General features: G+C 37.7%; 1 protein-coding gene across 1 annotated transcript in view; it reads right to left on the reverse strand.

The window, feature by feature from the left end:
- cadm3 (cell adhesion molecule 3) overlaps positions 1 to 15,471 on the reverse strand; it is a 76,026-nt gene that overhangs the window by 8,886 nt on the left and 51,669 nt on the right. Inside the window, 4 exon segments of the mRNA XM_051863473.1 lie at positions 26 to 151; positions 6,742 to 6,762; positions 9,741 to 10,124; positions 10,378 to 10,550. Of these exon segments, the coding sequence (XP_051719433.1) occupies positions 26 to 151; positions 6,742 to 6,762; positions 9,741 to 10,124; positions 10,378 to 10,550 (704 nt within the window).

The following is a 15,471-nucleotide window of genomic DNA, read 5'->3' on the forward strand; positions in this document are numbered from 1 at the left end:
AGGGTGGTGTGTGAGTGTGCAGTACCTTTGTGTCTGATGAGGTATCTGCCGAGGACGATGAGGAGACAAAGCATGATGAAGACAATGACAGCAACCACTCCACCAATCACAGCATGGTCTACTCCTGAAGAGGTGGACATCGCTGTGGGGTCTAAGAAACGAACAGAGACAGGTAGATAGTCAATGCCGTGCAGAGAGGACAATCAGAATGACAACAGATGTCTTAACAATACAGACCAGGCGAAATCACAGAAGAATTTGTGAGAGACTCAAAAGACTGAAAAACATACAATACTTATTTGTCCCTACCTCGTCTTTACAAACACAGCGGAGGTCATGCATGTACGGTAATGTTGGGAATCTTCACAATCTGATTTGGATTCAGGAAGTCACAATGCGATTGCACAATGATCCTCTAAGCAATGGCATAAAGCTGCACATATTTTGAAATACAACAAAAGGACACTTTGTCCTTTTTTGAATTATATAGAGGCTGTACAATGGATGGAAATGTGGAATAGGAATTTTAAAAGTTATGTTCTTAGAATACTTCAATTTAAATGCGACACAACGACTTGAATTACTGGTGGAAATTTGTGCTAAAACTATTCAGGTTGATGCAAATTTTCATCTGGTTTTGAGAAAAGTTTTCATACTTGAATTAAAGTGAAGCCTGATTATTCACAACAACCCCAGTGACAAAAATACAACTCCTCTGATAATACTGCACATGCTCTTTCAAATTATATTACTATCAATTTTTTTCCAACTGCAAATTCTCTTGAGAAAGAGTCACAGTGCGTCTGTGAATCTTTTTTTACCAGCTCTAATGCACAATAACGCTTATCTTAAGAAACAATTTCAAGCGATTTCTCCTCGTTAATAGAGCCCTTGACATTTTCAAGCAATCTGAACTAAAATATCTCACACGAGCTGACATTCATTGACAGATTATCCCCATTTAAATACACAGAAATGAAGCACAAGTCCAATTTCCTGTTATTTCACAGACACTACCTTTCAAAAGTTTGGTGAGCATAAAAGACTTTAAAGAAGTCTCACCAAGATTGCATTTATTTGATCAAAAATACAGTATTACAATTTAAAATAACTGCTTGCTTTTTTAATATATTTCAAAATGTAAAATTTTCCTGTGATGGCAAAGCTGAATTTTCAGCTTCAGAAATCATTCTGATCAGCTGATTTGCTGCTCAATTAATTATAATCAATGTTGAAACAAATGTGCTGTTTCACATTTTTGTGGAAACCGTGATCTTTTTTTTTTTCAGGATTCATTCATGAATAGAAAGTTCAAAAGAACAGAATTTAATTGAAATGGAAATCTTAATGGTAACATTATAAATCTCTTTGATGTTACTTTTGATCAATTTAATGCGTCCTTGCTGAATAATATTAATTTCTTTAAAAAAAAAAAATTTACTGACCCCAAACTTTTAAATGGTAATGTATGGAAAAAAATGTGCAATATAATGTGTAGAGAATTTATAATGGGCTGGCAAGTTACTACAGTGTCATTTTCCATCTACCGTGAAGCCCCAAGAGCCACTGACCTCTCTGTTTGAAAGGAAACACATGAATAATCAAAAGCAAGATTTCAGCAAAGAGTCTATCATAAGCTTCAGTGATTTTGCCTGGACTCAGAGAGCGTGAACGACATCCATCACTCCACCCACTGCACGATCTCTGTCTCCATCTCAAACAATACTCCATCAAAACAAGACAAGTTAACAGTCACCCTGACGCTTGCACGCTTTAGGAGAAGAAGAAAAAAAACGAGGGCGATAGATGAGAGCAGAGAGGATGAAGGAAGACGAACTGAGTGAGTGCTGAGTGACACAACAAGATGCCCTGAGAGGGACAGAGAGAGAAAAAAAGAAACAGATGAGGGAGAGAGAAAGAGATAATAGGAAAAAACACAGAAAGAGTATAGGAAAGAAGAAAAGAGATAATGTCTTTTACAGGGGTCATGGAGTTAAATAGGAGTGCTTAATATTATGAATTAGGGATGCGCTGATATATGAAAATACCATTAAGATAATTATTGGCTGATATTAATACATTAAAAATAACACATTAAAAAGTAAAATCAATCATTTTCATTGCTACAAGTGAATTTAGGCATCACAACATCATAATGTTCCATATAAAAATGGATATTCATTTGGAGATTTGGTCAAGATTACATTTAACAGTAATATTAAATTATTAGCGTTTTATAAGATGAACTTTAATTGAGCATTAGATGATGGCAAAGGTAATCTAAATGTAAAAATACAGGACATTGATGCACTGTGATAAAATCATTACAAGGTGGCTTATATTTGCATGTCCAAATGCACTGACAAACATCACAAGTCATGTCTTTTTAAACATTTTTTTTCAGGTCTTTATAGCTATTTAAAGGCATTTTCATACTAGAGCTTTTGGTGAGGACCACCATCAAGCTCTCTGACATCAGAGTTCAGTTTATTTCATTAGAGTTTTCTGAACTCGAGTGTACACCAAAGAATCATACTTAAGTCCTCTTGAAAATGGCGGTCCAGATACGGTTCATGAGGACACACTGATCTGCAGTTGATGATGATTTGCTTCTAATTTATTTCTCATTGCTGTTTTTCTCAGTAGAAATTGACTTTGGCAAGAATCTTGCATTCTTCGCATCTTTTGCAAATTGCAATTTTACTAATTGCATTAATTCATTAGTTTAGACAGTAAAATGTTAATGTTAATACAAAAAACTTTATTTCGATGGTCCACTTAAGACATTCTGCTAATTATAAGTAACTTTGCAACTGCACGTCAACAAACTCGTGTAATAGTATTAGTAGACTGTCTGCTTAATATCTGCTAACACCTTATTTTGATGGTCCCCCAACAGACATTCTACTGACTATGAGTAACTTTGCAACTACATTTTCCAATATGTGGCGCCTCCTTGTCCCAAGTTGTTAGCTAGCTATAATTAGGGCTTGACGTTATCTTTTTTGTTCACCAGCCACTGTAGCTAGTGGAATTCTAATGTTACTAGCCACTCAGCATTTTTAACTGGCCACAATTTTGACATCGATACCATGGGGAAAAACTGCCATATAGATATTTTTAATATTATCTCATAATTTGGCAACAGGTATATTAGGCTGCTGTTACTTTAAAACCTGACACACGGATCCATTATACCAGGGATCGGCAATTAAGTTTGGCATCGGGCCAAAAAAAATTTTCGCCACTAGATGGCAGGCCAGAACATAGTCAAAGGATCATTTAAATTAACTGATGAAAAATGCAACTAGAATTGCCTGTGACAGACTGTTACAGTGTCTTTTGTAACTGGTAGTGAGCTGTTAATCTGTGTTAAATCCTGTAGTAGGACAGTCATTAACAAAAAGCCACATTTGTGTGGCAGTGTCCGGGTTTTACACTGGATAAATTAATAAAGTGGAGTAGTGACCTGGCAAGTATCTTCATTCACCAACTTGCAACACAGACCGCCTTGCTAAAACACACATATGTGGGAGATGCAGAATGGATAAAAAATAACTAAGAGGACTTAAAATAAAAATAAAAGAGGACTTGAATAAGCCCATTAATAGCATGTTCGCTATTTTCAAAGAATATAACACCATGTCTACACCGGATAATAATAGAAGCCATTATAATCAGTAATATTGTCTACACTGGATGCAGTGCGGTGCGACGCGAGTCACGCAACACAACACATTCCCGACAGTAAACTGATTCCCCGTTCTGTTTCTGACGTAGTCTAAGTGCTTTGCAGTGGACGGTTTGTCGCGTTCAGTGTAGTGTTCTATTTCAGAACCAGCCACTATCAAGATAATCTGGCTGCGGGCACGGGCTAGATGTTATTGCTGGCAGGCCAGCTTTGGCCCACGGGCTACCTATTGCCGACCACTGCATTATACTGTTACACATGCGTTTTCTTTCTCAACTGTTTACCATCACTTAAAACATAACTGACTGTGTTTATGTGAATACTCACCAAGACCGGCATTTTTTACAGTATTTTGTGTGTAATTGACTGTTTAAGCCCAATAAGCAGTGAAAAAGAGGCGGCTTTATGTTTGCGCACTTTGGGTGTGAGCACAAAATCAGGAATGAGTAAAATCATGTGCAATACGTGCAATCCCACGCTGAGCACGTTTCAGAGCAAATGAAATGAGTGAGTGAGGGGAAGCAGGCTCGCTGTCAGAGAGATGAGAGAGCGAGAAAGCACAGCTGGTATTGTGTATCTATTCTTCTGAAAAATGAGTTTCAGATATTTCAGTATCAATATGTATTGAAAAGTCAATATTTTTAACAACACTATATTGCGTAATGACTGCAACCTCTTAGTCTAGAAAAAAAAGTCAATTTGGATCACATGTCTCTTGTAAGTTAATCATATAACGACTCTGATGGGGGTCTTTTATGTTGGCAAAATTAATATATAATGCTGGAAATTATGGTGCGTTCAAGTCCTCCTTGGAAGTTCGTATTTACAAGTTGGAAAGCTGTGTTTATGACGTCAGGTGCGTTCAAATCACTTTCGTTGGAGCAAGATGGCGGTGTACCTTCTCTTAATTAACTACACAAAAAATACAGCACTTCTACTTCTAGAAAATGAAGAACAAAGAATGTTTGCTTTTTATGTTTTTAATTAATTTATGAAGCCACTGTAAACTTTATCGTTACATTTTATATTGTTATATTATAATGCTATCATGTTTTGTGTAGGCAATTAGCTTACTTCAGGAAAAGCCTGACGATGTCACTGCTAAATACCCATCAGTATTGTTGTATTCTGCCGTGTTTCTCAATGTAGTGTTGTAGTACTCGAGACCGGTCTTGGTCTTGAGACTGGTCTTAAGACCACTTTTTGAAGGTCTTGGTCTTGAAACCGGTCTTAAGACCATTTTTTGAAGGTCTTGGTCTTGTCTTGGTCTCGACTGCTTTTGTACTCGGTCTTGTCTTGGTCTCAGACTAAGAGGACTCGGCGTTTTGTTTCAAGACCGATCAAGACCACAATTCTGAGGATATCACTAAACCGCCAGTGCATTGTCTGATTTATTAACATCAAAACTTCAAAACTGTAAAACTTCTTGCTTCAGATGCAATTAGTAACTTATTTTTAATTATTTATTTATACTGTTGTGCCGGGTCAGAAACTGATGAGGGATTAATACAAATGCCCACAAAATTCAAGATATTGTTGCAAAAAATGACTTGTATGTGATCTGGATTTTTTTATATTACAGCATATGAAAAAATTAATCAAAAAACAATATAACAAGAGCAAAAAAGCTGTTTTCACAAATTTGAGCACAATTGCAAACGTGATATCAATTTTATACAAACGTTCAATAAACAAAACATTGTTTGGGCATTTGTAATCTTACCAATTCAGATGCAACTTTTGTGCCACCTCTGCAGTGCAACGATGAATTTTGCTGTTAGTGATTTAATTTGATTGTTAACAGCTCTATATAGTGTCATATTATTCTAATTGTATTTATTGATGAAAACTATGACATTTCTCAGGCAGTAAATGTGGATCTTTCAGATGAATTTGAGTGCTGATCTGGTCTTGGTCTTGACTCGGTCTCGCCTTGCCTTGGTCTTGGATTAGGTGGTCTTGAATACAACACTATCTCACTGACATGCCCCTAACTTGTACAGATCAGGGCTTACAGAAAATCCCGAGCTTCCCACTCTTATTTACGACATTGTGGTGACGTTCATGTGCATTCAGGTTGTAAATACGTTCTTCCCGACATGACTTGAACGCACCATTAAACCTCTTATAAATTGCTAATTTTTTGTGGCAAACTTCAAATATAGCTTTCTCTAAACTGTTATGGTAAACACGCTAAAGATTAGCAGCAAGGCAATCTATTTATCATGAGATAAACAGTTTGAATTGACACAAAAATAGTTTATTCAGGGCATTAAGGCATCTCCTTTGATATCCATACAAATAGATCAGCCTCTGGCCCCCCGTTGGGTTCCCACGGTGTTGCACATTTTTGAATAGAGATTGTAGTCCCCCCTGGAGGATGGTCTCTGCGTGATGCACTGATGTTGATGATGCAAATGTACTACGGTTTAAATTAGCACAAAGTGGGGCAGAATTGAACTTGCAGTGTGCAAAGTGACATAAATCGGTACTCCTTATCAGCCAGGGTCTGAAAATGTCCCGATTGATGACATGGGAAGATGCATGCAGGTTCAACTGATTCACTGCTGATGCTTTGAATTAGTTTTGCTTCTTCACCAGACTACAGATGGTTGGACCTAGCAAAAACTAAGTTTGCATCAATCATAAATCTCATTCATTCTTCAAAAGCGAGATGGTTTTCAAATTGGTTGAAAATGCAGTTTTAGCGTGAGTCTAATTCAGTTCTAAGCTTTCAATGAACCAACAAATTTGCACTGATATTAATAGTTTTCCATGTAATATCAAATGTTTTGCCTTCATGAACAACGTTCCTGCACCATTAACTATGTTCATAATGATAGAGCAATTCAACAGAGAGTTGTAGCTAAAAAAAACACCCAGATTCATCATAAATTGAGACAAACAGGCTGATGAAAGAGAGATAGAGGAGTAAAAGAGAGACAGAGATTCATTCAAAGATGCACAAAAAAAGACAGGGCAATACTGAAAGAAAAAAGGAGGAAAATAAAGAAAAAGAGAGAAAGTTAGAGAGAGAGAGGTGACAATACCTGCAGCGTTCACTCCGGCTTCTTCTCAAGAGGATGAAGGGATGAATGGATGGGTGGATGGATGAGTGGATGGATGGATGGATGGATGAGGACCACATGTGTGGAAGCACGAGATGTGAAGCAAGAGAAGGAACAAAGAGAAACGATCAAAAAAATGTGCGTGAGTGTGCGTGCGTGTGCGTCTGTGTGCGCTCACTGAACGCTACCAAAAAATAAGTATCTCAGAAGAGTATTAAAGAGGATTTCACATAGTGAAATAATGAAATAACTGAAGCGAATGTTTGCTGGAGGGAAGGTGTGGTGTCAGATTGTGTTTCTGGATAATCAGAGGCTTTGCCGTGAGATGTGTCTGGTTAAATCCTGCATTACAGTCAAAGCCGACAGCAGATGCTACTCAACATGCTTCTCTGATACGGCACAGGAGATCTCAATATACATCTCTATCTTTTTCACACGCACAAACATAACCTGCATTATTATGAAGTGACACATTCAAGCTGTTCCACCCACACACCTAGGAAGGGGCATTTTGGTCGTTTTGTCTACACTGATATGTGAAAGATGAATCAAGTGAGTACTCAAGTGCTTTGGGCGAGGGAGGGTCTACACATCTGTGCTTTTTTTTTTTTTTTTTTTTTACAAAATTGTTAGTCTACATTACATGCATTAGAAGGAACATTTCACTTAATAATGGAAATTCTGTCACCATTTCCTCACCCTCAGGTTCTAAACCTGTATGACTTTTTTCTGTGGAACAATAAAACACACATGAAGAATATCCTGTATGTAAATGAGAACTGGGGATGTCAAGCTTTGAAAAACACAGAAAGCATCATATGTGCTTCAAAAGTGATACAAAATTTTTGTGCGAGGAATAGACCTACTACTAGTTACCTACTAATAATCTTTATCTAAACCATTACAACCAGAGTCAATGAACAGAACTTAAGAACCGAATCAGTCCAAATCATGAACAAATCATTTGGTAAACTAAATCAAATGATTCATTCACAAATGTAACTGAAGAAAAGTTCCATTGTATTTTCAATGAATAATGATTAATGGTTTTATGACATACTTTTTATGCTACTTTCATTGTGTTTTTGTCATTAATGAAGCTTGACAGGCAGAGTTATCATTCACATTTATTATATTCACCTAAACATTAGCCTTTTCTGTTCTATGAAAGAAATAAGTCATATTGGTTTGGATCAACATGAGGGTGAGTAAATGAAAAAAGCTTCATTTTGGGGTGAACTGCCCTTTAACTGGGCACACTCAAAATTCTGTCTTTAAGTCATTACCATTTTATATACAATGTTAGCAGGAAAAAAGTTTGGGGTCGGTAAGATTTTTTAATGTTTTTTAAAGAAGTCTCTTATGCTCACTCAGGCTGCATTTATTTGATCAAAAATACAGTAAATACAGTAATATTGTGAAATACAATTTAAAACAACTGTTTTCTATTTCAATATATTTTAAAACATAATTTATTCCTGTGATGCAAAGCTGAATTTTCAGCATCATTACTCCAGTCTTCAGTGTCACATGATCCTTCAGAAATCATTCTAATATGCTGATTTGCTGCTCAAGAAACATTTCTTATTATTATCAAGCTGAAAACAGTTGTGCTGCTTAAAGGGTTAGTTCACCCAAAAATGAAAATTCAGTCATTAATTACTCACCCTCATGTCGTTCCAAACCCATAAGACCTTCGTTCATCTTCAGAACACAAATTAAGATATTTTTGATAAAATCCGATGGCTCAGTGAGGCCTGCATTCCCAGCAAATTAATTTAGACTATTAAACGCCCAGAATGGTACTAAAGATATATTTAAACAGTTCATGTGACTACAGTGGTTTAATCTTATTGTTATGAAGTGACAAAAATACTTTTTGTGCACCAAAAAACATAAAATAACAACTTTATTCAACAATATATAGTGAAGGGTGATTTCAAAACACTGCTTCATGAAGCTTTGAAGCTTTACGAATCTTTTGTTTTGAATCAGTGGTTTGGAGCGTGTATCAAACTATCTCAAACTGCCAAAGTTACATTTTTTTTATTTCAGTTAACGAGGCTTTGTTACCTTATAAGTGTTTCGAAATTTCAATGGTTCACGTGACTTTAGCAGTGCACCGAACCACTGATTCGAAACAAAAGGTTCGTAAAGCATTGAAGCTTCATAAAGCAGTGTTTTGAAGACGCCCTTGAATAAAGTCACTATTGTTGAATAAAGTCGTTTTTTTTTTTTTTTTTTTTTTTTGGCGCACAAAAAGCATTCTCGTCACTTCATAACATTAAGGTCGAACCACTGTAGTCACATGGACTGTTTTAAAAATGTCTTTAGTACCTTTCTGGGCATTTGAAAGTCTAAATTAACTTGCTGGGAATGCAGGCCTCACTGAGCCATTGGATTTTATCAAAAATGTCTTAATTTGTTTTCCGAAGATGAACGAAGGTCTTACGGGTGAGGAACAACATGAGGGTGAGTAATTAATGACAAAATTTTCATTTTTTCGGTGAACTTACCCTTTAATATTTTTGTGGAAACCATTTTTTTTAGGATTGTTTTAATAAATAGAAAATGTAAAACGCTTTACTGTCACTTTTAAACAAATTTATTACAGACTTTATTATTTACTGACCCCAAACATTTGAAATAGTGTTTTAATTATAGTAATTATTTTAATAACAGTAATTATTTTAATTATATTAAATATTATTATTATATTAGATATATGGAAAAAATAGCCCATTTTATCTCATCTGTGTATACAGTTTAATTGGTGTAAAATGTTTTGAAGTTTAAAAGTCAAGGCCATTATTGTGTTGTCATGATCGATCATTGCTGTCTCTTCTCAGAGCGCTCAGATAATCATGCTCATCCATATCCCCTCCCACACACACACAGAGAAACCGGTAACTGTGATCAGTGACACTGCAGTGGAATGTTAATAAGTGGTTAGGTTTGTGTGTGTGTGCACAATGGATTACCTGTAAAGGTGTACACTCCATTCAGCCGAGGAACAGATGATGGAGTGGCAGGGGGGGAGGAAGGGGGTGAAGGAGGTGAGGGAGGGGTACGAGCAGGAACAGAGGAAGATGGAAGAGTGAGATCTGGGAAGAGAGCGTTGGAAAGAGAGGTGGTGGGAACTTCAGGAGAAGGAGGGAGAGTGGGAGGAGCAGAAGTAGAAGGAAGGAGAGTCGAGATGGGAAGAGTGGATGTGGGGACGGTAGTAAAAGACGATGAAGAGGAGGGAGGAGGAAGAGTTTCACCTTCAGTAGGGGGTGAAAGGGAGGTTTGAGGAGGAGATGTGGGAGAAACAGAGGATGAAGGGAGAGTAAAGGTGGGAATAAGGAGGTCTGAATCTCCCTGGTCTTGGAAGAAGAAGGAAAAAATAAGAAAAACATGACAACAGAAAATGAGGGATGGAGAAAGGGATGATGAACGAGAGGAAAAATGGAGGAAATAAAGAGCGTCATGCAAAAAGAGAAACAAAAGAAAGGAAAGTAAAATTCAGAAAAAAGAGACGTGAACGTAAACATAAAACAGCAGAAGAAATAAATGATGACGAAAACACCTCTTCATTCCATTCCTCCCTCCTTGTTGTTCGTCTCTCTCGTTAATTACCTTGAACCAGGAGAGTGTGCGATACATCCCCGACACCGATCCCGTTATCAGCCTGGCACTCATAAACGCCATTATCCGACTTGTTGAGTGATTCGAAGCGCAGGAACGCACCATCCTCCTTCGCCAGCGGGGGGAGCCCTCCGTCTTTCCTCTGCCACACAAATGTAGTCGGTCTGAGAGAGAGAGGGAAAGAGAGAGAGATTACATTACAAATCAGACCACATATACAGCTTTTTGAAATTTCACATCAAAAGAAAAGCAGAAAGAGTCGTTTAATTGAGCAGATTGAAGGGTTTTGCAATTTGGCGCACTATCAAACGAGCTGAGGAGCACAGAGGGATGCACTGGAGAGAGTCCCAAACACAGCGAAGCTCAGTCACATGTCAAGTGAAATGAACCAGGCTCGAGTTAATCAGAAGGGAAAGAAAACCATGTAGCCAAACCACCAGTGTTGTGACCCACTCATTTGACGCAGAAAAGAAAACAGAAAAGTCAACGGCCAGAAACAGCAGCTATCGTTTAACTCAATCAGGATTAAAACGTGAATTTCTGGGTGGACTACTACAAGCGTAGTGGGATTTGGGACAGGGCCAATGTTTGTGTTCAAACAAGTTTCCTGAATTTCCCTGTTTTCCATTGGTTAACCAAACAGATAACCCCGCCCCAAAGTCCCGCCATTATTTGAGCCAATGTTGCTGTGTTGTGCTGGTCTGGTATTCAAATGAAGAGAGAAATGTTTTGATTGCGCCACACAGCCACAATGTTCACACTTCCTGTGGAAGTCAACCTACTGCTGGGATAAAAGAAAGTATTTTAGCATCAAAAAATTACACGCTTCACCTCTAAAATCCCCTCATATGCCAAACTAACTGTGGCTTTTTTTCTCTGAGTCCAAATCAGCGTGTCTGTGTGTGTTACAGGGATTTAGAGAATTACGGTGAGGACACAGGCGAATCATTATTTGAGTGCATGACTAAACCAAATAATATAATTTTTATTGATGTTGATAGAATGGTGTTGTTATGACTAAACTAATATTTTAGTCTACTCTTTCTCTAGCTCTGTCATGAGATATGTTATATTGCAATACAGTAAGGCAGCAAAACAAGCAAGAGATGTTGTATGAGAGGTAGCGGTTTCACATTGAAACTGGGTAATATATGATATGACACACACACACACATATGAGTTTGGGGGCGGTAAGATTTTTTTAAAATGTTTTTAAAAGAAGTCTCTTATGCTCACCAAGGCTGCATTAATTTGTTCTAAAATTCATTGAAAACAGTAATATTGTGAAATTCTTTACCATTTAAAATAACTGTTTTCTATTTTAATACGTTTAAAATGTAATTTAATCTTCTGATGGCAAAGCTGATTCATTAGTCAGAATCATTACTCCAGTCTTCAGTGTCACATGATCCTTCAGAAATTATTCTAATATGCTGATTTGGTGCTCAAGAAACATTTCTTATTATTATCAATGTTGTAAACAGTTGCACTGCTTAATATATTTTGTAGAAACCATGAAACTTTTTTCAGGATTCACTGATCAATAGAAAGTTCCAAAAGAACAGCATTTATTTGAAAATGAAATTCTTTGTAACATTGTAAATGTCTTAACTGTCACTTTTCATCAATTTAATACATCCTCCTTGCTGAATAAAAGCATTAGGGCTACATTTACTAAACAGGGCAAATTAGCGTGAGAGCACTGTGCGTGATCTACTGACAACATGCAAATGAAAGAACACAGACGCAGCTGGATCATTTCCATAATGACCAATGCAATTTACCAAGAGCAGCGCAAATTAGCGTCTGTTTAAGACATGCTTTTTTGGGCCGATAAATAATGGCACAAATACCAGTACATTGAAAGGGAAACTCCTGCATATGCAATAAGATCAGCCGCAAAAATAACCCTGTCCACGCCTTTTTAGTGCTAAAAAAGAGTGTCTTTAGTAAATCCTGACAGTAGTTTTTTAATGCCAAAAGAGGGTTTGTGCTGAAGCAAGCTGTTTGTAAATCTGGCCCTTAATTTCTTTTAAAAAATCACAAATGTTTGTGTAGTATATATATATATATATATATATATATATATATATACATACACACACTATATTGCCAAAAGTTTTGGGACGCCTGCCTTTACATGCACATTAACTTTAATGACATCCCATTCTTAATCCGTAGAGTTTAATATGGAGTTAGCCCACCCTTTGCAGCTATAACAGCCTCAACTCTTCTGGGAAGGCTTTCCACAAGATTTAGGAGTGTGCTTATGGGAATTTTTGACCATTCTTCTAGAAGCGCATTTGTGAGGTCAGGCAGTGATGTTGGCGAGAAAGGCCTGGCTCACAGTCTCCGCTCTAATTCATCCCAAAGGTGTTCTATTGGTTGAGGTCAGAACTCTGTGCAGGCCAGTCAAGTTCCTCCACACCAAACTCGCTCATCCATGTCTTTATGGACCTTGCTTTGTGCACTGGTGCGCAGTCATGTTGGAACAGCAAGGGGCGATCCCCAAACTGTTCCCACAAAGTTGGGAGCATGAAATTGTCCAAAATGTCTTGGTATGCTGAAGCATTAAGAGTTCCTTTCACTGGAACAAAGGGGCCAAGCCCAACCCCTGAAAAACAACCCCACACCATAATCCCCCCTCCACCAAGTACTGTTCTCCTGGCAACTGCCAAACCCAGACTCGTCCATCGGATTGCCAGACAGAGAAGTGTGATTTGTCACTCCAGAGAACACGTCTCCACTGCTCTAGAGCCCAGTGGCGGCGTGCTTTGCATCCGACGCTTTGCATTGCACTTGGTGATGTAAGGCTTGGATGCAGCTGCTCGGCCATGGAAACCCATTCCATGAAGCTCTCTACGCACTGTTCTTGAGCTAATCTGAAGGCCACACGAAGTTTGGAGGTCTGTAGCTATTGACTCTACAGAAAGTTAGCGACTTCTGCGTACTGTGCGCCTCAGCATGTGCTGACCCCGCTCTGTGATTTTACGTGGCCTACCACTTCGTGGCTGAGTTGCTGTTGTTCCACTTTGTTTTGATACCACTAACAGTTGACCGTGGAATATTTAGTAGTGAGGAAATTTCATGAATGGACCCACTGCACAGGTGGCAACCTATCACAGTACCACGCTTGAATTCACTGAGCTCCTGAGAGCGACCCATTCTTTCACAAATGTTTGTAGAAGCAGTCTGCATGCCTAGGTGCTTGATTTTATACACCTGTGGCCATGGAAGTGATTGGAACACCTGAATTCAATGATTTGGAGGGGTGTCCCAATACTTTTGGCAATATAGTGTGTGTATATATATATATATATATATATATATTTATATCATGACAACTCTCAGAAGATTGTTAACATGGTAATGGATATGACAATGTTAATGTATTTGGTCTTGGCGGAATAGATCTGCTACGCTGCTGTTGAATTGCTGCTGCTGCTGATTATTGCTGCTGCTGCAGAGCAAGTACAGGAACTTGCTACTGCCAATACATATGCCAGTATACTGCTGCGAGTAAGACATAGTGCTGCTGCACAAATAGCATATATCAATAACCCATAGCAGATCTATACAGGTGGAACTGGGGAAGGTGGAGAGTTTTAGAGGAACTCTGAAGCGCGCAAACTGCTATAGTGAATGTAACCAGCCATTTAAATGTGTGAGCAACAAGCTCATTGGCTGCAGAAGTGACATGGACCAATCAGCTTGTGCCAAGTAGTTAATGCTGTAATTATCATCAGCTTGTGTTAAGGTCCCATCAGCCTGTGCCATCTAAAGTTTCATGACTGAACTATGTATATATTTCTGCAGGTAACACTTTACAATAAGGTTCATTAGTTAACATTAGTTATCTACATTAGTTAACATGAGCTAATAATGAACTGCAGTTATACAGCATTTATTAATCTTTGTTAATGTTAATTTCAACATTTACTAATACATTATTAAAATCTTGATAACATTAGTTAATGCACTGAACTAACATGAACAAACAATGAATAACTGTATTTTCATTAACTAACGTTAACGAAGATTAGTAAATACAGTAACAAATGAATTGCTCATGGTTAGTTCATGTTAGTTAATACATTAACTAATGTTTAACCAATGAACCTTATTGTAAAGTGTTACCATTTCTGCATGTCTGGTCCTGGTCATGTTGTGTTGTGGGGATCAAATGTCCCAACAAAGATAATAATACCAGTAATTTTTGACCTTGTGGGGACATTTTGTGGTCTCCATGAGGAAAAGAGCTTATAAATCATACAGAATGATGTTTTTTGAAAATGTAAAAATGCAGAATGTTTTCTGTGAAGGGTAGGTTTAGGGTTACATGATAGAATATACAGTTTGTACAGTATAAAAATCATTTTGTCTATGGAGAGTCCCCATAAAACATAGAAATCAATGTGTGTGTGTGTGTGTGTGTGTGTGTGTGTGTGTGTGTGTGTGTGTGTGTGTGTGCAGCAAAAAGATCAAAAGATCATTCCGGACCCTGTAAATGCCACCTCTGATACTACGAGTATCTTCTTCAGATACAACCCCCTATTTGTACTCCCATTCCAGTAAGGAAGAGATAGAGACTAAAATCAAATGAGAAAATGCGACAGAAAGACACTATGGGATGTCTAAAAGGGGTTGAATAGCTCTCAGTGTGGTACTAATGGATGTCAGGAGCCATAATGAGCTGTAATGCGATCCTGCACCAGTAGAGGGTGATATTCAATTACATTAACTTCAATTTCCAGGGAGAAATATTTATGTGATATAACCAGGCTTAAGTAGCTAAAAATGTAATAAATATATCTGAGGTAATAATGTTCCGTCCTTTAGCTACCGAAAGGGAGTTGTTGAACTCACTGAGATCATAGAGGGTCTGTGTTTAAGACAACCCTATGTAAGGATGTCTCTGATCCCTCTCTCTGTATCTCATGTAACATCAAGGCAAATATCTCAGTAATACTGTCAAACAGAACTCTGTGTGTTTGTGTGTGTGTGTAAAAGAGAGAAAGGAGATCAATAGGCTGACCATTTTTAGCTTCATACATAAAACATGAATGTCAAGGATGGAAATGAGAG

Source organism: Ctenopharyngodon idella, chromosome 2 (assembly GCF_019924925.1).
Source record: "Ctenopharyngodon idella isolate HZGC_01 chromosome 2, HZGC01, whole genome shotgun sequence".
Lineage (NCBI taxonomy): Eukaryota > Metazoa > Chordata > Actinopteri > Cypriniformes > Xenocyprididae > Ctenopharyngodon > Ctenopharyngodon idella.